We start from the raw sequence: 23478 nt of genomic DNA, 5'->3' as shown, positions 1-23478 counted from the left end.
AGAGTAGCCCAAGAGTTGGCTGTGGGTGGTGATGACTAGCTACCTTCCCTCTAGTCTTACACTGCTAAATTGGGGACGGCTATCGCAGATAGATCTTGACTAGCTTTGCTCCAAATTAAAAAAAATAGAATTAAAAAGTATGGTAATGTTGATAAATCTAGTATCGTTGTTTGCTTCAAATACAGTAATTTATGTTTTTTAAAACGATTTCTTGTGTAAAGACTTCTCACTTTCATGAATAAGCTGGGCGAGTTCATTGTATAATGACCTAGGCCAGTTATTGATAAACATGCTCGCCCTCCCAGCCGTGGGGCCGTATAAATCGGTCAATCCCACTATTCGTTGGTAAAAGAGTAGCCCAAGAGTTCACTGTATAATGACATGTTGCCCCATAAATGAGCTCCGACCTTTGGGTCTGTGAATGCGTTATAATAGTAAAGATAAAATCTTTCTACTCTGACAGATAAGAGTAATCCGAAGGCTGGTGGTGGGTGTTGTTGACTAAATGTCTTCCCTCTAGAAAATCAATCCAAAATTAGAGTTCCCGACATGGCCAGGTGGTTGAGGCATATGATTCGTAATCTGAGGGTCGCGGGTTCGAATCCACATCACGCCAAACATGCTCGTCCTTTCAGCCTTGGTGACGTTATATGTCACGATCAATCCCACTATTCGTTGGCAAAAGAGTAGCCCAAGGGTTGGCGGTGGGTGGTGATGACTAGTTGCTTCTACTGCTGAAATAGGGACTGCTAGCACTGGTAGCTCTCGTGTAGCTTTGCGCGAAATTCAAACCAAACAAGCAAAGCAAAATTAGAGACGACTTTGTGCAGTTTTGCGAGGAAATTAAAACCGTTTTTTACAGGTTTATAAAATGCTTATACAATTAATGTTATCCTTATATATTATTTTTAGATGGTTATGTGAGGAGGTCAGAGAACATGTGTCAAATGTAAAATTGATACTGTATATCACTTTCGGAATGTCCGAGAAAATATGAACTGTAAAATTCATGTTGCACATGACTTAGGGAGTGTCACAAAAATGTTCAAAGTGCAAAATTCATGCTTACTTAAGACCCTCCAAGATAAATAAGAGTTTAGGCTCGCTCTAATTATCTTCTTGAGGCGGGGACACTTGAATAATTTTTAAAGGAATAAATTCTTAATACGAGTTAAATGTATATATATGTACAAATTACTTTTCGCAGTTGACATATATTTGTAAATTTGGATTTTAGATATTCAACGACCATTTAATGTCACTTTACAAAATGACATTTTTATTGTTTCTTTGTATTTTTTCTTAGTATAAGTTTAAAGTACAACCTTAAGATGATCCCACAAACGGCCTCTTATTTACTTTGTGGCCCAGTTTGAAGCAGCGCTACCTGCGTGCTTGTCCGCTTGACCTATCCTCCTAGTTAAGTTACGCCCATTTCTCTTGTTGCTGACGTCACAGAAGATGCATGTGGTTCCGGGTTTGGGTTCCGATGCCTTCGCCTTGTGGCAGTAATGTTCTTGTTCTCATCAATAGTAGGCCACGGACAAGCGGTAATAGGTTGCCACTCCACACGCGCGCCTGCACGGGCCACTGAAGGTCTCACGACCTCCCTCCAGCCTTTGTATAAAAGGAGTGAGGATGTTATTCCTAAATACAATCTTGAATGCTGCATTCCGGTTTGTGGTGGGGATTGTGGGCTGAAGTACGATCAAAACAAAGGTAAGATCATCGACTTATTATCTGTAGGGTCAACGAAAATACCGATCAAAGAGATGCTACAAACTATGAGACTTTAGAAGTTTTACTTAATCAGTTTAAAAATCGATTGTTTGGTTAAACACATTTGAAGTTCGGTAATTAAATTCTGAACGTGTTTGATACACGCAATAATTCAAAATTCACAAGTTTTTAAGTATAACGTATTTTAAGAAACAGCAGTTCAGACGAAAATTTTATTTAAAATATAGGACAAAAATTAATACATTTTACCAACCAACATCTTTTTTTTTAATGCAGTTTAAGGAATTTTTTCCGTTAGTTTTCTCTTTGTTAATTTAAAACTAAAGGAAGAACATGTAGTTAACAAAACCATTTGTTTTTCAGAAACAAGTTTTCAAAGGTAGTATACACGCGATATCCTTATATATTTAAAGTCAGTGTGTTTATTCATTAAGTAATGTACGTTCATTCACCAGAATAATTCTTTATTTAATGTTATGAACAAAGCTACACTGCGGGCTATCCCTATTTGACCAACGCATATTTTTTTAAATTCTAATATCTTTGACTTACATCTGAGCCACACAGGTGGCCAACAGTTGTTGTTGTTTTAAATTAAGCACAAAGCTACACAATGGACTATCTGTGCTCTGCCCACCACGGGTATCGAAACCCGGATATTAGCGTTGTAAGGCCGCAGACATACCGCTGAGTCACTGGGGGGCTGGTGGCCAACAGAAAGAATCCTAAAAACGTAAAAAAACTAATTATACTCATCATAAGACACCAGTATTAAGTTGATTGTTTGTTCTTGTTTTAAAGATTACAGAGAACTGTTTTCACATGTGCATGTATTTATAGATGATTGTAATGTTATATCATAATATACATGAAATTCTTAAACATGATAGTGGCTCTGAGTATAGAAAGACTATTTTCATTCAATGTTAGTACTCAAAATAGGTTATCATAGAGAAGTTTTAATTTATAGATATGTATATAATCATTATTTTAACTATTGAAACATCTTACAATAAAAGACACGTTAAAAATTATTTTTACTGTGTCTGCGATAATTCATCGACCTTTAATATTTTATGTAATTTTAAAACTCCTATGCTCACTTGCACCCAATACAAACCAACTCTTGTCAAAACTTATTAGTTAAGTAACTGAGCCTAGTCCTCTAGTTCACATATACACGTTGCCTTTAAAAAATAAATAAAAGATTAGGTGAGCAAATTACACATCCAGTTTAAAATAGTCTTTCAACATATAAAACCGCTAGATATTAGTAATCCTACTTTACCATATCTACTACTGACACATGAAACTTTCCCGTGAAAAGTTGTCATATTTATTAAATCAACTTAAGCGTCACGTTGTTAATGAAAGAAAAATCTAATTTTGATCTATTTTCTCGGTAGGTGCGATGTGAAAATATGACTACGTCATGCAAACATTAACTATTATTATTACATGAAGTGTTTAGGAATTTTATAACACATTCATTTAGATTTTCAGTTGTTGTTGTTTTTCTAAAACCATCATTAAGGGCATTCCCATAAATTACTGGTCATGTGATTTCTTGATTAATAACAAGTTAAAATTTCTTCATAAAATCTGGTATTCAAGGAAGTTAAGTTACCACATGTAGATCGAGGATATGACATAAACTAGGTTATGCCATTGTTCTGCAGATCTAGGTGACCTTTGAGAATAAACAAACAGAGCGCGCACTTCTTGCCTCCTGCGTCATGAACTCCGCGATGTTTTCTTCTTGAGGACATTGAACCCCTAGAAGTAGGTCAATGTTAAGAATGAGCGAAACCGTATCAGGTTGTAAGAACGACAAGCAACACGATGCTGCTACTGGTTTTCTGTTTACATATTCCAAGTTTTATTATCTGGTGACGGTGGATTTTTAATGTTCATTCTACCAAAAAATACTTTTAAGTAGGAGATTTCAACTGAAATCTTTCATGCAAAATGCACTACGCAGGGTAAAAAAAAACAAATTTAATATATTTATGCTAAGCTCCCAGAAACATTATATCACGTTTGATAAGCGCGAAATTTCAAAATGCTGAACTCCAACATCTGTTTATGGTGGTTATACAAAGTATGCAGGTATAAGAAATTGAAATATAACGCAAACCATACGTCGTTTATATAAGGCTCACAGTTTAGGCTTATCATATTAAGTACTCTTTTTCTTTATTTTTAAGGTAACACTTCAATATTTCTTTTTGATAATCTTTATGCTAGTATTTCAGAAAAGACGTGCGATAAAATCTAATATCAAAGTAGCATCTTTTAAAGTTGCAGGTTTGGTTTGTTTTGAATTTTGCGTAAAGCTACACGAGGACTATCTGCGCTAGCCGTCCCTAATTTAGCAGTCTAAGACTAAAGGGAAGGCATCTAGTCATCACCACCCTCTTTTACCAACAAATAGTGGAACTGACCGTCACGTTATAACGTCTCCACGGTTGAAATGGCAAGCAGGTTTGATGTGACGGGGATTCGAACACGTGTCACTCGGATTATGAGTGGAGTGCCTTAACCACCTTGTCTTTAAAGTTGTAGGCACGTGTGTTATGTGCTTTATATCACAGCTTTATGGTACATGCAAGTTTGTTCTTTAAATTAAAAGAAAGCTTCAGTAAACCCATGGTTGCTCACGTATTAGTAAAACCTAATTGATGTCGGTAAAAAAGGCTGTTTCATGATTATAATATGCTAATTATATATATATATATTCGTACTGTTGCTTTTAATCACATTGCACACACGTTTTATAGTCATGTACATAAAAGTGTTTATAATTTTTGACACATTTTTTGTGGTTCCTTTTCAGGTGCAAACATGAAGATAACTCTCATCTTCCTAATTCTCGTCCTAGCCTCAGCCAATACCTTGCCCAATCCAGAGAACGATCAACAAGACATCGAAAAAACAAAAAGCGAAACGGAAACCATTGCGGAAACGGCTCGAAACGCCCGTTACAGTAAAGAAAAGTTTTCTTCCAAGCACGACAAGCAAAAGAACGATGTTATTCAGTTTCTTTCCACCAAAAATATCATTCACACAATTGTCAAATTGTTCTTTGGAAGTAATGATGAAAGTTCTGCCACCTCGCGACAGATATTAAATATTCTAGTGAGTTTACTAGATATGTTACAATCGACCTTCAGCCAGCGTGCCCGTGCACGAGGGTTGCAAGGGTCCATGGGAGATGCAGGGCTGGCTGGAGCAATTATGCTGCAGGGTTACGTGAAGTCCATCCTCACTAAAGATGAGCAGTGTATGCAGAGGTACTTATGTGAAGCAAGCAAGAAGGCCGTCAGTGAAAGCAAAGAGATTGGCTACTTAATGGCTCAGATCGGAGGGTAAGTTACACAGCCACGCTGCATGTTAATAACCCGAATCCCACCATAGAAACATATTTAACATACTTTAACAGACGGTATTTTAACGAGGCTGACGCTGTCGATTAAAGTTTAGACTTCACCTAATAGTAATTTAACCTGTAAAGAAAAAATAAAGATTCACAGTTCTTCTTTCAACAACAATTACATTTAAAACAGCTAACACAGGATAGCTTTTTTATAAAGTGGGGTAGAAAAATTGAACACTTTTATGTAAATGGGTATCACAATTTAAGACGTAGTTTTAAAAGTCTGAGAATTAATCCCGACTTCTTGGATAAAGGCGGTAAAAGATCTCTCCAGTTTAAAACTGACCAATAATGTTAGTTGAAGGTGATCGTATAAACTACTATCACAACGAAGAAACTTCTGTATTTGTTATATATTGGGCGTACGATTGGCAGACTTGGCAACCGTTTCTGTGGCCATGGTACAAAAGCTTTTAATCTCACTTTGTTTTTACAGGAATTATAGGAACAAAAAAAAAAAAAAAAAAAGAGACGAAATGGTTCAAAAACAAGAATTCTATAAACTATTGCAATATTAATACTGAAACTTTTACGCGGCCCTTGTCCATTATTTGATGTGAAAGAAATCAAAATACGTAAATATATTCATAATTTTCCTTCGTTATTCATTTCGGTAATAAATGGCAACAATTTCTTATGATTAGTCTCTTCCATGGTACAGTGGTATGTCTGCGGACCTATATTACTAGAAACCGGGTTTAGATACCCGTGGTGGGCAGAGCACAGATAGCCCTTTCTGAAGCTTTGTGCATTACAAAACAAATTCTTATGACTGATGTCCGACAAAACTGTTATAAATACCACTATTATAAACCTAACATCTACAACTTTAAAAGTCTACGATGGTGGTGGTTTTCTACATTGTAAATGAATTGGGTTAACTACAACAAGCCCATGGGCAGTGCAGGTTCAGGAGTATGAACACCCTCTTCCTCCACTCCTGCCAGGGTTCAGTACGACTATTAACATTCATTTTTTTTATGATGACTTTCCATTACGTAATTGCTTTTATAACACTGCATAAACGCGGAAATAGCATTTTCACACTCAGCAAAGGAAATTCACTACAAATATATATTTGCAGTGGTAATAAAAGAACCATCAGATATTTTAGGAATTTTTTCTGTCCATGCTTACTAAAGTTACGCATCAAACGTCCATTCTACAAAATTTCATCATGAATACTCTGCCTAAACAATCTATCAAAGAAACGAATCCTTTTTTGACCAAAATGAAACGCCAACTTTCAGGCCAGGCTACACTGTTTATTTTCTGGTTCATAAATTATTATATTTTTATACAATTTATAGCTGCGTGCAAATAAAATGACATTCATAAATAAATGGACGTTTACACAAATAACACTTTTAATATTATACGATTTTTTTTGTTTTTGCATATTAGAAACTTTACTGCATGGATAACGTGTTTGGAAGTTTTGTAATAACATTTCTATTATTCTTTAAAAGCAAAGGAAAACCTTTATATATTTCTTGAACCTTCAGTTTCTTGTTATTTATACACTATTTAGCCACTTTCTTTATTATTTACCTGAATCACAAATTGCTAGTTCTAGAAGATAAAACAGACTTCTTGCCAGAGATAGAGCTATTATACCATACAAGTTCTACGTTTATATAAATACACAAAATATTAATGTTTGTTTGTTATTTCATTTCCACACAAGTTATGCTGCAAGTTATGCCTTGGAAAACCAGAAGACAACACCTTTTGAGGTGAGTTATAATGCCTCCAGAAAAGGACGAAGTGGGGAAGACTGTTATACTACGTATCAAGATTGCACTGAAGAACCATGATATTCACCATTCCTGATTTTCTATTATTCGCCTGCACGTGATTTCAACACTGTCCTACTTAGAATGACAAGTCTACCCTGCAAGTGGACCCTGAGATAGTTATTCTAATAGGATAACTTGTCATTACCTCCCATTATCTGCCGGTAATGGATGTGCCCTCTGCTGGTCAGATGTTGAATTTTTTCTTTGTAGAGACAATTCCATTGGGTATACATAGTAGAAGGAAATGTAAATTAGTTTGTATATGTATATGACAGTCTGTCATTATTTATTTTTGTGCACCAGTTTCATTTCAATAAAAGTACTCTTGACGTGTTTTCTGTACATACTTTCTTAACTAGAAGAGCCATTATCTTAACATAGTTCAATTACCAGCCTGACAATTTCACAAGGATCAATGTATACTACAGCTATAACAGCATGAACTTCATTCACACATTGCTATATACTTATATAGAGACTGCCCACTTTTGTTAAGTGTGATAATTAATGTTCTTTAGTGTGCTAGCATAATAAACTATTATTTAAAAAAACTTGAAATGCACTTCAATAACAAATATTTAATAAAAGTACCATATTTGAAAATGGGGAAACAGTAAAAAAGGAAGATCTCAAGAACAGTTTTTATCCCATGATATTCCTTTTACACAATCAGAAGTAACTACAAAATATATATGATTTGGCAGAAGATTAGGAGCATATAAAACTTGTAGTTTTCGAATAGGAAGATGCACTTTCAACTGCATGCTGGTTTCATTATAAACATATGATGTACGAGACAGCATCACTCTTGTTGTAACCAAGTTTGACCAAGCCAGTCCTAGTGATGGCACTATTTTCTCCTGTATACTGGAGCTGCCTCCTTGGTCTACCACTGCTGATACCTGCAGTATGACAAATATCATGTTATAATGTTTTAAAACATTTAAAATTTCAGTGTTGAAAATTTACATAAATGCTTGATTACTTTTATTGTACCTAAAGCCACTATTTATTATCTCAGTTAACAATTAACAGAATGTTTTCTCTGTTTCTTTTCAGAGATTTATCAACTATTTAACACCTGACATAAAGTAACTACACTAATATACATATATATTATAATAGTGCAAGATCTGAAACAAAAACATCAGTGGGAAAAAGGTCAAAGTTTACTAAAAGTATGGAAATTATGATGTAACAGTATTAATCTTTATAATGAACAGGAAAAAATTTGTAAAATATTAGAAAATAATATTACATTCAAATATTTTTCAATAAATAAACAAAACAGCTTTAAAAAATATTACTTAGCTACACATTCAACTGGCTAACAGCTGCCTGTTATAATACTGTGGAGAAAAAAAAACTTCCTCTGTGACAAATTTTTATACTTAAGGTCCAACTCATGTTAGCTAGTTTATTAATATAAGGAAATGGAACTGTTGACATAAAAACAACTAAAAAATCATTCAAAGGCAAATGCATCTTATCTTCATATATATGCAAATTACAGTATTCCTCATGAGAGATACTGGAACGTTTTCCATGAAATATTTTGTAATAGAGATAAGTCAAATGTTTGGATAAATACTCTTCTATAGATACATACAAATATACTTTAGAAAACCAACCAAGTACAAATTATACATGAAATAGTATGGTTTGAATAAGTCAACCACACAAAGTACTTTCAGATATTGGCCTAAATAACAAATATTGATTGTTATTAAATCAAATGGACTATCCATTATTAGTTTCCAGTTCCTAAACTAATATGAAAACAATCTTTTACTTACCTCTCTTCACAAAACTTACCTCAGAAATAAATTATAGTAAAAAAATTGTGCTGCCACACAAAATTAGTAGTAATTGAGTTAGGTTCAGTAATCAAATTTTCATGTTTTAAATTTTTGGTTGTATGTAATTATAGTTTGTTAAATATTATAACTTCTATGCAATTTTCATGAACTATGACATTATGCTACAGAATGTTTGCCATATCAATTCTGTTAGAACAATTTTCTTTTTGTTTTAATGCTAAAAGGAATGCAAAATAAAAGATTGTGAGTAAACATATTATATATATACTGAACTCGACTAGATCTCCCTGGAATGCAATTAATCAGTTACAATTTGATTACAAGATATTGATTAACTGATTAAAGGTTTCTGTAACTGTGAGAATCCTAGTAAACAAATACATAATTAACAAAGAAAATATAAAACTTAAAACTCAGCCAGTATATAAAATATACTTGTTTTATCAAAATTAGTTTTGCTGAAATACATTATATTTCAAAGAACTTTGTTGGACTTTTCTAACTGTAAGCACTCGATATTTATCTAGTCAAAATGATCTCTACACAGTTCTACTATATACCTGATTTACACAGATCACAAGTGCTCCAAAGTCTAGTGCTATCTTGTGAAGAAGATAACCGAGTGTTTGGAGGTCATATGCACGCTGAACAGTCTGATTCAGATCATATTCACAACGAAAGAGAGCTGCCACTGAGTCAATAATAACAAGCTTTACTTTCTTTAACTTGAGAAGGTTTGGTAGTGTGACTTTCACACATTTCCACATACTTTCCTAAAAAAATCAAAAGGAACTAAAAATAATATAAACTGAATTTGGTTAACATTAAAACTATTTGTCAAAGATAAAAACAATATAACAAAATAACTAATAATAACTGAATGCAGAAATTTGTTTTAGCTATCTGTCAAAAACTTAATCAAATATTAGATTCTAGATATAACCAAACGTTTTGTAGAGGTATCTACTTTATTAGAAATGTTATAACTGTTTCAAAAAAATGTTGTAATAAATCATCTTACCACATCACCAATTTGACTAATGTAAATTTGATCACTAAAGTTGATCTTTGATGCTTCTTGTGGCTTGTTTTTTTTCATTCCTTGAATCAACTGTTGAAGCCTTTTACTTGGAAAACTATCTTCTGTACAGATGTAAGCAACAGCTGTAAGTCATTCAGTAAAAGCAAAGAAAAAAGTGTTAGTAAATAACTGGTGAAAACTTTCCATCACATACAACAGTTTGTTTGGCAAGCCTTACAAGAACTGGAAAGTTCAGAAGCTTTCATGTGTACATACACAAAACTGATTCAACTAAATTAAGTGGGCTAATTCTCATTAAAACAAGTTTATGTACAAAAAAAACAGAGACAATTCAAATGAAATGGACTAACTTTTACAAGGTTAATAAAACACAAAAAAGTAAAATCATTATAAAATATAAAAATGGACCAAGATAAAAACCAAATAAAGTTCACAAGCTGGTGCAATGCAGAGCCTTGAATACAGGACCATAATTCATGTATGTTACAGGCATGGCAGTGACAGCACCAGATCAGACAGACTGCTGTATCAGCTAGCTCATTCCTACAAATACAGACAGAGAAACTTGACAGGAATGAAAAATAAAGAAAAATAGACCAGTCAGATTTGAGTATTAACAAGAATAGAGTGAGACTGGTTTGAAATATGTTTAGCAAAAAGAATATGGTACTTCCAATCAGGAGTACCCTCTTTTCTTAGATGACTCAAAGAAAGTTGGTGATGGTAAAACACCATCTTTGGATAAGCTGACTAGAGAAGACAGCAACATCATCCAAGGACAGACTCAAATCAATCAGTTGAACCTGGTTATGAAAGCCAAAAGAAAGAATGCCAGACCATCTATTCCAAAAAAGCATAGCCACTGCAGAAGTAAAAACAGTAGCCCTGACAGGATGTTGTGGTAAATATCAAAGTTTCAAAGTGTACTGTAAAGAAAGTTGTAAACATCAGTCCATGAAACTCAGTGTACAAACTCTGAACTGGAGAAGTACAGAAAGTCCCTGCACAGAACCAAACCACTAGATGTTACATGATGTTCAACATCTTCAAGGCCAAGGCCCTGGCAGAACTATAGACCACAGATGTAAGGAATGAAAGTAGCTTACGGTAAAAAATAAGCCCCAAGCACTATGCCACAGGAATCATGGGAAGAACAACATCACCAAGAAGGAGCTCTGGATCACAAATGTATGCAAACAGTTTTGGAGAAAGAAAAGGTAAAACTGTTTGCTGTAGTTCACTTCAAGAAGTGATTGAGGGGAGTCTCAATAAATCTCATGCTTGACAACCAACACGAGATGTAGAAGTTGTTGATATAGAGCCTGTTTGCAACAGTAGAAGTAAGTTGTGCAGTGATAGCATTAATCTTCACAATGAATAGTGTGACACTTAAGACACAGCTTTGAGAAAGTCCAAGTTATTGTGAAAGAGAAATGGAAAGTGTCAAGCCCACATGGACTTGGAATCGCAGGTTTATTAAACGGTTCTGGATAAAAGAGGACAAATGGCTACACAACCCATATGAGTGGAAGTTCAGCAAAATTCCATGCCTCCACATGGTGTCACAAGCCTTCTTGAGGTCAAATAATATGGAAATAAGATATTGATGCTTGAAGAAAGACTTCCCTGATCAATTTTTTTAAGTTGAATCAGGTAGCCTAAGGTGTAGCACTGTCACTAGAATCCACACTAGATGGGCAAGGGAAGGTTGTTTGATTCAAGGAACCAGAAAAGATGAGCATTAACCATCCTCTATAAAGCCTTATGGATACGACTAGTCAAAGCAATTGGATGATAGTTAGAAGGAATTTTGGGATCCTTCCCAGGCTTAGAGAAAGGAAGGACAATAGCACAGCACCAAGCACCAGGAAAAACATTCTCCTGCCAAATCAAGTTAAAAACAACTAGAAGAATAGCAAGAAAGGCAGGAGAAAGATGGCACAGCATCTTGTAGCAAGTATTATCAGGTTCAACTAACATACTGCCAGACCAACAAAGAGCAAGTTTCAGTTCTACCAGTGCAAATGGACAGTTATAGTTGTAGAAACAATCGACCAAAAAGGAAAGAGACAATTGTTCTGCCCAAGATTTAACAACCAAGAAGGCAGGGGAATAAACAGAAGTACTAGATGTGTGAGAAAAGCTCTCACCAAGAGTATTTGTAATTCTTCAGGCAATAGCAACTTTCCAGCTATGGAAGAGCAAGATCAAAAGTAGATAAGAAGTGCACCACAGTCCACTGTCCTTCTGAATCTACTCCCACACGAGTTTGGAACTGTCAGTAGAAAAGATGCTAGTTGTGAACTTAATCCTTCTGGCTTTGATGTCTTGATTGTCTTGCATGGGCCCACTGGAAAGCAATGTGGTTTGAAAGTGAGGGATACCTATGAAAGGTATTCCAGGTTCATTTTTGAACCTTCCATGTCTTTTAGCAGGCATGATTCCACCATAGACAAAAATACCGTGGAAAATGAGATAAGATTGTAAGAAGAAACTGAGTAGCTGCCTGTACAATACAGAGAAAACAAACAGTAATTGTATGATCCAAGGAAACACAGATGGCTACAGCCTCGAAAGATGTATCAAGCTGCAAAGATGGTGAGCATGTACTGGTCAACCAGCAATGCCACCCCTCCATGCACTCATCCATCACACAATCAATCATGCTGGTATAAAGAATACTGCTGATAGGTGACTGTATCAACAGGTTTCAGGAATGTTTCCTGTAAAGAAAGACACACAGGATGTAAAGATCAATCAAAGCCTTAATGCCATCTATGTTATAACAAAAACTTTGACAGTTCCACTGCATCAGAGGGCCATTTTTACTTAGGTGGAGGAGAACTGGGCAGAGAACCCTTCTGTTTTTGACTACATCATTTTTCTTTAGTAGAAAAAGTCTATCAACCTCACGGCTCTAGGCCAAGTAGGAAATATCTGTCGGTAGATGTAGTACAGGGCCACCTCTGCAAAGTCCCCTCACCATGTACAGTATTCCACCTCAAGAAGATATCTTAGTATAATCATTTCATTGCATAACTAAGATGTTTTAATCTACTTTATATCACTTTCCAGGTTTGTTCCACTGCATTGCCTTACTTTTACTAGTAATAGATTTATAGTTATTGAACAGCCATTTCTTTACTTTTACTTATGTACCTTCTAATAATACTTACTTAAAAAGAAAACAATTTAACCAATCTTTCTACTTTGTATGGGGGCAGTCTTGACTTGCTTTAGTACAACATTCTTCTTAATTCACTGAAGCTAAGATTGACAAATACTCACTATAGAATCAACCTATTCATAACTATTTTGATATCAACTTACTTGCATTAAGGCCACCAATGCTCTCTGGAAGTTGAGCTTGAAGAGAAAGTTGAAGGCAAAACTGGGTTTTCCCACTGGCACTTTCACCAGCTATTTCTGTCACACCCCTCATCAACATTCCACCTCGAAAAAGTTGATCAAGCATTGGACAACCAGTGGAAAGCTTTCTAATGACTAAATCAGGTGGACATTCTGGTAACTGAAGTTGATATGCTGAGGGTTGATTGATGAGAAATAAGTTATTGTTAGATAACATTTCAAAATTTGGAAACTGTAACAAATTATTAGTTTTCACAACACAAATTCAATTATTTCTTTTTTTATTTTTAAATTTTACTTGAAACATACCTAAAATTAAAAAGGCAACTCTTATCCATGTCAAAGAGATTACAAACACAATCAATGGTATAATTGCAAACTTTCATATCTGAGATTAAGATGGAAAGGTTGTAATAATCCAAGGCATATTATCAAACATGGCATACTGTATAAAGTTTACATTTTTGTTACAGATATGAACATTATTTCAATAATAAAAATAAGAAAATATGAACTGGTTATAAAAACACAAAAGTTTAAGCATATGTAATGAACAAAAAAATGGTTCATTTTTTATGTATTTGTCTCAAATTTTTCAGTATAAAAACTGTTTAATAACCTTATCTAATTTACTTACTTTTATGTGCAATCTAAATTCTGTAAAAATTATCATTCAAACACATTACTTACCCCTCTGCACTACAAACAGTTATTATTTTGCATGCAACTGCTAAGGAATTTCCAGCATGTATTACAGGTCTAAGTGAATTATACCAATGTATGATGTAATCATAATAATGCTATAGATAGCCCTCAATGAGCAAAATGGGTAAACATCCTCTATCCACAGTGAACCATGTGAACACTAGTACATGATCATGGGATAATTCTTTCTTCAGCACTGCTTAGTTAAGATGTTATTTTTCTTATATCTTTTGAGTTTCTAGTTACTTTTACTAACTGTCTCTCTTTCTTTAGTGTTACTTTACCTTTGTTCTCACTGCAATTTTGATTTCTGTACTTAATTGTAATTTAAATTTTGAAATAGCTACCATTTTTCTTCTTTCAACACTGATTTATCGTGAATTCTCAAATCTCTGTTCCTTCTATATTTTGAAGCACAGATTATCCTCTTCAAGACTTTTTTACACCTGTACCAATGCCAACTGCAGACATATTATCTGTTCAAGATGTCAACTTTATAGTGTATCAGATACTGATTCCCTTTTGTCTACTTCTTCAGTTCAGATCCCTTTTCATTCTGTTTCATTGCCTTCTGTAGAGAGTGCCTCACCCATATGGGTGATTTTGATAAGTTTTTTCCACCTCCAGCCTTCATTAATGGTTCTTCTCTCCACAATTAACACATACCTCCTCCTGTTACAGTTGGTATGCTCATAACCCAACTATGCCACATTCTCTCTCTGCCACCAATGAATGATGATCACTCTCAGGTTTCTTTACTTCACAAGTCTCCATCTTCTTTCTCCCCCCCTTTCACAGATATTCATGTTCATGCTGATATCTTTCCCATTTTTTGTTGATCAATATTTCTCTTGTCTTCATAACTCATTTTCTACGGCCTGTGGTTGTGACACGTCTATAGTCTTTAAACCTTAGTCTCTTGAAACCCTCTGTTAGCTTAGGGTGCTTCTCTTTTATTTTTGACTACATCATTTTTCTCTAGTAGAAGGAAATTTGTAAACATCCATGGATCCTGCTCTGGATCATATAAGCAGGTATCTATTGAAGGACATAGATTACAGTGACTGAAAGCATGAATATTTAACTGTTCTACATCTTGGAAGCCAAGAAGAGGGCCTGAGCAAACACCAGAAGCTAGGACCAATGAAAGGGGATCTGCAGAACCACTGGAAAGAATGGAGGGAACAGAGATAATGGTAAACATTGACTCATAAACTCTTTTATCCATGGAGGGCAAATAGACTCGTGACTTGGTTTGAGAATGACTCTATTCGAGGCACAGAAAGATCTGTCTACACCCCCACTGTAGCAGTAGAACATAGTGTAACAGCATATGTTTGTGATGGGCAGGAAATATTGTTCACAGCTTTTATCACTGGTTCTCTCTTTCCTTCACTCACTTAGGGCAAGAATGAAAATAAGAGGGGTGGGAACCACAAAAGTTAAAACACTGTGGTTCCAGTTCACACTCTTTGGCATTGTGGTCTTTGCCACCATAATGAGCATGCATGAGAAAACCATTACAAGAAGTTTTTGAATGACGGAATCACTGACACTGGAAACATCAAAGAGGGGTTGAAATATATGGTCATACTTTATGGTTCAAGTAACCTGCCTTGATAGTGGCAGGTAAACATAGCGATGTAAACATAAGAATAAGAACAATTTAAATGTTATATTAACTTATTAGTAAGTTACTGACATTTCTTTAATTTTCCAATGCTCTATTACTGCTACACATTTAAGATGAGTATCACACTTCAAAGTGTAAAACAATAAAAACCCTATAATCTGTGCACTTTCAAAAGGTTGTCCTTTCTTCATCAGCAGAAAATTTGGAATGGTGCTGCAAATGAACCAGTGATATATAAAAAAAGTTGAGACATCAGAAAGGTCACCTAGACCTCTAGGAATTTCTTTTTTTATATTTTTCAGCATATTGTTGTAAGTATCTCATTTTGGTGCAACATAGCTGAAAACAAAAATGTTACGTAAAAAGGTGTTAGAGATGTTTTACTTCAGAAATGGTCAAGAAAAATTACACTTAAGTGTCATTAAAGTGGCACATCAAGAATGACTAGAAAAATGTTTTAACCAGACAAGCATCGAAAAGTATTGTAAATAAACAATAAGTATTAAAAATATCAGAGGTAAACATTGGAAGCTCACACTTCATAGAGAAAACAAAACCTAAATAGATAAAAATTATTCTTCATAGTTTACGTCCAAATGATCATTTTCATTTTAGTTCAATATTGAACAGAGGTAATTTTCACTAAACAATGTGACTCGTACATATACCTGCAATGATAAAATACCTGGTTTAAAACTACTACAAAAAAAAAATCATATCAAAACATACCTGTTATGAAAGAACTATGAAGAACTTCTTGAGAAACTGCCTGTTTAACAGCAGAAACATCATGTTGTGATAGTTTTGTCTGTTTTGATAGTTCTATGTCAGACAGGTTTAACACACTTTTACAGGTGTTAAGTTTTGCTGTCAAAAGTAAAGTTTTGTTTTTATTTTTGTATACATTTTCACATCTACAAATTCACCTAATTCATACCTCAGTAAGAAAAGTAACAAGTAATGATGTTTTAAAAAGCATATATCAATTATAATACACTCATTGCTGATTATATCATAGAAACTTCCACATGTTGTGTTAAAATTGTATACCATATTCTAACCATGAAACTAAAAATATTATCCCACATATCCAGAATATTAATTAAGAGATGTTTAACTCAGTACTTTATGTACTTATTAAACAAAAATTCATTAGTTCTGTCACAAGCAAATCACTATTATTTAAAAAAGGTGTTTCACATTAGGTTACCAGTAATGAATCATTTTATATAATAGAACAAGCTTTTATCCACCTATGGTAGATTCAACATAATATTTCCAAATTTCTACTGTAGAACTTCATCACATTAGTGGAGAAATTACACACTAGAATATGGACAAGGCTATAAAAAATAGCTAAAATGTACAAGATTTTGGACTGTGTAGAATTATAACATAAGCAACTTTTGGGCTACTTAGTATTAGCTATCATGTAAACAGTCAGAATAAATGTAGATACAGTAACATAATTTACTGCAGCAACTATAATCATTGCTGTTCTTGCACCAAACAAAATTTTTGAAGTGATGCTTTATTATCTATAGTAAAATAAGTTTATTTATAATTTATCTTGATTTTGTTTTAATTCCATGCCACAAGGAAAGCTGTATTGTAAAAACTTCAGAAACCTCTTTAAAACTAAGAGGATCCATACAGCTTAGATATTAAATTACACAATGTTTCCATGATCAGTTTGGGATTTTTGATAAATATGTGTTCAGATGAATTACAATGTCAGTGAATACTTAACAAGGAAAAAAATACTGAAATTATCTTGAATAAAACATTCAAAATATGAAATATTGCCAAAATTTATTTATAAAAAAAAATGAATTCAACAGAACAGCTTAAAACCACTGTTTTTTTCTGATAAACAATATATATATATTTTCCTTTTATTTTTAGGACCTGGAAAAAGAAAAACTAAATTCCAAGCCTCATCATGTAATTAAAAGATGTGGATGAAGCTGTCAGTACTAATAAAGAAATTGGTGGGAACTTTGTTATACTGTAAAAGCTTATGAACTTTGGAAGAATTCCTGATGACTGGAAGATGGATAATGTGAACCCAATTTTTCTATAAAATGGTTTTCAGGCAAAGCTTGAGATATTAAAGGCACGACTTCTATTGTCAGATGCTAGAAAGTATTAGAATGTAATGTAAGAGATCATTTTAAAACAGCCTTGAAAACTGATATTCAATAACTGATAGTATTAGAAAGGGGTATTCTTACCTTAGCAACTTTGTAAAGAGTTTTCTTACAAGACTTCAATGTCTCTTGAGACAGCTGGTAGGGATAGTAATACTTTTACTAATATAACAGACAACAATGTTTCAACAATCTTAGGTTATCTTCAATTTGCTAACCTGAAGATGGCCTAAGAAAGTCGAAATGTTGTTCTCTGCTTTATTAATAAAAGTGTTAATACCCATACCAGCCATCCTGAGATACATTTTTACTTCAAGTGGGTTTCTCATCATCATGAATTACAAGACTTCAGTTTTATTTTTATTTAATTTTATTAAAGGGACTTAACTTCCAGAAAGTCTTTGATATAATAATGCTAGATTCTTATGAAACTGGTGAAAGTTTAAAATTGGTGATAATAAATTAACATTTTTCTGGTTTAAAGGATATAACTAAGATTTGTTCTGGTTATTGCAACATTAGTGATTACTTAGCAAGAAAAAATACTAAAATTGTCTTCAATAAAACATTCAAAATATAGAAAATGCTCACAAGTTAATTGAAATAAAAAGTGTATTCAACACCAAAAACATCTTTTGTAAAGATGTGATTATTAAGTTCATTTTTAAGGCCTGAAGTTTTAAATGTGCCCAGTTATGTTTTTTTTTTTAATTTTCTTAAAATCTATATGATATATTTTATGTAACTGTTACATTAATGTTAAAGGCCTAGTAAAATTTTATTTATGCCTGACTTTTTGAAACCCATTTTAATTTATTATTCAGCTCAAAGTTGTGCAATCACCAAAATAAGTCCCAAATACCCACAACCTCTATCTCTTCAGCTACTGTAAATGTTATTATTCTTCTTTTAGTGCTTTTGTAAAAGTTTTTATAACAAATACGATGTGGACTCGTATGAAACTGTTCTTTACGAATCAGGTAACCACGTATAACATACACAAATAATATCGAAATGGAATTAAAATTACACTAACCTTTTTTAAGAGCTTCTACAACTCTTGGTGGAAGCAACAAGTTACTAACCTCTTTACTGTGTAGCATACTAATCTATTACAATCTCATTTATTTTGCTGTGCTTAATCGTAGGTAAACTTTCTGAAACAATAACAAACATAACTTTTGTTATTTCACTGTTACGTTCAGTTTTTTTGTTCACGTAATTTATTTCTGGTTAAAATGTTAAGAAACCGGTGGAGCAAAATAACTTTAACAACACGCAAAATTAATTTATTACTTTTAAAAATGAAAATGGCGTTTTAAACTACTCCGTTAAATCTGAAACTTCGAATACCTTTTTTATGACTTACAAACTACTTATAACTACGTATGTACAATACACTTATACAGAAAAAAATTTACTGTTAAAATAATGTAGTAATTAAAAAACTATAAACCGTTTGTAGTCTTAAACTAGCTATATTTATGTATTATACATTTTCAAACTCAATTTACTTTCATGTGATTGGAATATTATTTTCTTAAACTTGTGTCCGTTATTTATATTTGTATTGATTAATTATATTATTATAATTTGAATATGGCACAAACCTTTATTATCCTGTTGATCTCATGGATAATCTTGTAAACAGACTTATTTAACATCACCAAGTGATATAGTGAATGCTACTTTTACTTTGGCATTGTTTTGTTTACTTCAACTACGAACGTTTAGCATCGACAATATCTTTTTACATTCAGCGAGTGCATGTTAATTTTGAGTTTGTATCATGAAACATACACAAGCTCCCCCTGAGGCGATGTATCTAAATTAATGTTAAGAAAGATTATTTACATTTATGGTAATAACTAATCACATGAGATGTAATTACGTGGTCCAAACACTAATAAAATCCCTATAAACTATAAAAGTTCCCTTCATTGAACTTAAACAAGTTATTTCACATGATACAGTTATAATTATTGCTTGTTATTGTTCATGATTTGAAAAGTGGTTTGATTTGGGAACAACTTGTTTATTTTCGGAATAGTTATTTTTCTCTCTCTGGTCCTGTTTGTTATTATTCTTGATTTATATCGAAATTATTAACATAGAAATTTATACTGTATTATTTATAATCTTTCTACCTACTTCTGATCGGTTATGGGTTTAGTAACAATTTTTTATAAGTGATAAATTGTGTAGTTGCTTGAAATTTTTATTTTGAATTTCTGTTATACTTAATAAAATTGTTTCTATTTGACCCCTGTTGTATCAGCATTTTGTTTTAGTTTGTTACAGCCTCCTATCTTTCTCTTCTTAAGAGAAAAGTTAAGAGATCCATCATATAAATTAACCCTTCATCAATGCGTCCCGATTTTAAACTGTTACCTGTTTTTAGCATGTTGACATTCCGTTGTGCCACTAGGGGTTATTAAATGTAATAAATAAGCCATTTTAACGTTTATTTTAAAGATTTTTACAAATAGAAGTAAACTATTTCAAAGAAATGAATCCAATATGCCTAATTATCTGATGTTTGTACTTTGAGGGTGGAAGTTAGTAACTTACTTAATTGAACATTTTACAATAGCACAGTAATGGTTGACTGAATAAAATTAAATAGTCATGAGACTTTGCAGTAGAGAACAGTGACGTGTTATGAAACAAACATGTTTTAAAGTAAATATTGAAATTAGAGTATGTTGTGGTGACAGAAAAGTTTGATAGGACAAAATTAGACAGTAACATTGTTATCGTTATTTCAATATTGCAATAATTGAAAGAGTCATAAATTTCATCTTCCATGACAAGTATAGAGCATATTTTTATTCAGCTATGCAAATAACACTTTTCTCAATTTTCATGAAGTTTCCAAATATAGTTAATCCTGTCGTGTTGAACGAATATATTGAGGTCACAAATATGTGTTCTTTCTAAAGTCTTAAACTAGTGTATTTGTGTTTCTGTATAGACTTCTTGGAATGTAGCCTATTCAAACAGGCAGTATAGAAATTTGTAAGATTGACTTAGCTTAAAATTGCATGTATGCCATTGGTTAAAAATGTAATCTGTCGGCTGATTATATACCTGAATTATTTATTTTGCTGGAGTATTTAAGCAGGGTATTTCCATAATACTCTCTGTAATTTGTTCGTTCATTCCTAGATTAGTTGTAGAGCCATGAAGGCGTCTTTTTAATGATTCTTGACCAAGTCCATAGCCTTCCCGCGAAAAGCCAACTATTTAAATCTACGAGGATGGTATCTCCGTCAGCTAGATAAATACTTTCATGAGAAAGTACAAAATCAATGCCACCATTAATTTTACGAAGGCTAAACTCTTGGAAAGGGTGGAAATATTTATTCAACTACTCTCACATGAAAACCTGACCTATTTATGTGCACCATGGAACTCGCATCCTCCTGTTACCTCTAATCCTCCAAGAGCTATCACATGACTTTTCTCTTATTTCCTTAGGGGCTTTGGCCACTCCTTTTCATTTGAAAAGATACACACCAAACTTCAGAATACCCCAAAGCACTCGATCCACGTCGTACATCGCATCGACTCCTGAGTCACAAGCTTACCAATTCACTACATCAAGATGGTCATTACTTCCAAAACACCTGTTGAAGACTCACTAACTAATGGTTTCTTCTATTTCTATTTTCACTTCAGATTTCAAAGACAGAAACGATGTCCTACAGCTACAGCTGAAATCTCTAATAAATTACTCAGCAGGCCTCTCATCATTCTCATATCAACTAGAAAACCATCGAAGCCAATTTCTGAACTAACCTTGTCCACTTTCAAGACACATCATTCACAAAGCAGTCACAAAAACATAGTTCCTAAAGACAAGTTTGCTTGTATAACACCAGTTAAAAAGCAACCATACAATCCATCTGTTTTACTGACTTTTACTCCACCAGTTTAGAAGATTCAATAAAGAGTCATTCAGCACAAACTCCAGTAGCACAGTTCACCAACTTCAACACCTTAACACTCATAAGTAGCTATCAAACATCCAACAAAGAGCCCCAGAGTCGAAATGCCAAGAAGAACAGACGTGTTCAAACAGTAGAGCAACTCAGTTATGACTTCTGAAGATTTATATAGTCATTCAAGCAATCCAAGTTGCCTTATGCCTGCCTGGCTGCATCCAGATTCAACCACATGTTTGATCCAATTTCTTCCACTTCCTTAAAAGACCCAGAAACTGAAGAGGATTATGACCGAGAATTCCCAAGCCTTTCATCAACCTCCCACAATTCTAGCCGTTTTTAAAAATTGTTTTAATATACCTATGCTGCTGATCATCATGTTCTCTTCTTTTTATTCTTCCAGACATATTGCAGGTATTCTTTTTCGACGCACAGGCGTGAAAGTAATTTTTCTTGAAGTAATCCCGTCCCCACCTCCAACTATATTATTATTTGAATGTTGAGTCTTTCAGTACCTTCCCTGGAAAGGTCTGTCAACAGAAATTGATAAACATCATATATTACTTAAATATCACATTATGAATCAAGTTGGTCGGCGCAACGTAATTAGGTTACCTGTGCCAAAAATCTCGAACAAAATCGTAAAAGTAAGGTTATTATTAAAATAAATAAAGATAAAACGAAACAGTAACCAAAATTCGGATGAAAGAGTTATGTCGAATTAAAAGGGACAGTGGCTCGTAAAAAGTTAAAATTGCAAGGAAGTGTCACCATTGCGAATGACACTGTCCAATGTCTGAGGTAAACTCTGTCTAAAATGGTGACGTTTCTCACAGTCTTAACGATGAAGGGCAGAAAAACGTAAACGATTGTGATTTGAATGTTACAAAGGTCACACATTGGTAGATCAGTTCCAGATTTTTTAAAAATGAGTTAAAAGTTGTAACCAGTGTGCAGCCTAGTTAAAACAATTTCCTCCCTCTGATCTTTATCGAAAACAGAACAGCCACAAAACAACAAAAGCTTTGATCTGGGAAGCTTGTTACAATGTTGCTCACTCGAAGTCGACTCCCAACTGGCTGTAGTTCATATACGGAATGGCACAGCTTTGATGGCACCAGAGAACACGGAATTAGCCGCAGTATCAGAGATATCGTTCCCCACGAATACTGGCGTGGCCAGGTATCTAGAAAAACTGGATACGGATAGAATATAAAGAAAAATGGGTTGATCGTTTTGACTATCGACGAGAATAAGATAAGAACTAACACCAAGCGATTCTAGGGCCATTTGTGATGACGAGAAACCCACTTGAAGTAAAAATGTATCTCAGGATGGCTTGTATGAGCATTAATGCTTTATTAATATAAATGTTAATACCAATACCAGCCTTTCTCAGATAGGATTCTAGGGCCAGTAGAGAGCCAAGATAGTAGGTGTAAATAGTACAATCTGTGTACTGCACAGCTTTTACGTGATCTAAGGCAAGCATAATTGCATACAACTCGGCAGTGAACACAGAAACTAAAGAGAGGATCCTGCGAGCAACTACCAAGTCACAACAAATCATGACAGATCTTAAAGAGTCACCTGATTTTAAACCATTTCTACAAACTGGAATGGAAGAATTGCATGAGAGATGTAGAGCAAAGAGAGCATGGTACTTCCAGTCGGTGTATTCATTTCTTCAGGTGACTCATAAAACATTACAGGATTGGCTAATCAATAAAGACAGCAACGTTATCCAGTGAGACAGCCAGCTGCTTCTGCATATGAAGGCCAAAAGAAAGATTGTCGACTACCTATTCTGAAAGAATATAGCCCACTGCAAAAGGAA

General features: G+C 33.8%; 2 protein-coding genes across 2 annotated transcripts; one reads left to right on the top strand and one right to left on the bottom strand.

Moving 5' to 3' along the window:
• The first annotated feature begins 1381 nt into the window (after positions 1-1381).
• Positions 1382-7310, top strand: LOC143222865 (uncharacterized). The gene is made up of 3 exons (XM_076449969.1): positions 1382-1719; positions 4577-5108; positions 6864-7310. The coding sequence occupies exons 1-3, from the start codon at positions 1512-1514 to the stop codon at positions 6991-6993; spliced, it is 870 nt and encodes a 289-aa protein (XP_076306084.1). The 5' UTR covers positions 1382-1511; the 3' UTR covers positions 6994-7310.
• Positions 7311-7538: 228 nt separating this feature from the next.
• Positions 7539-19475, bottom strand: LOC143222863 (DNA repair protein XRCC3-like). The gene is made up of 7 exons (XM_076449968.1): positions 19305-19475; positions 18731-18851; positions 16274-16411; positions 13168-13380; positions 9817-9959; positions 9356-9568; positions 7539-7877 (listed from the first exon to the last, which is right to left on the bottom strand). Exons 2-7 carry the CDS (start codon positions 18795-18797, stop codon positions 7605-7607), a joined length of 1047 nt encoding a protein of 348 aa, XP_076306083.1. The 5' UTR covers positions 18798-18851; positions 19305-19475; the 3' UTR covers positions 7539-7604.
• Between the last annotated feature and the right edge of the window lie 4003 nt (positions 19476-23478).

This window comes from Tachypleus tridentatus, chromosome 8 (genome assembly GCF_004210375.1).
Source record: "Tachypleus tridentatus isolate NWPU-2018 chromosome 8, ASM421037v1, whole genome shotgun sequence".
Taxonomy (NCBI): domain Eukaryota; kingdom Metazoa; phylum Arthropoda; class Merostomata; order Xiphosura; family Limulidae; genus Tachypleus; species Tachypleus tridentatus.
This window is presented reverse-complemented; position numbering and strand designations above follow the sequence as displayed.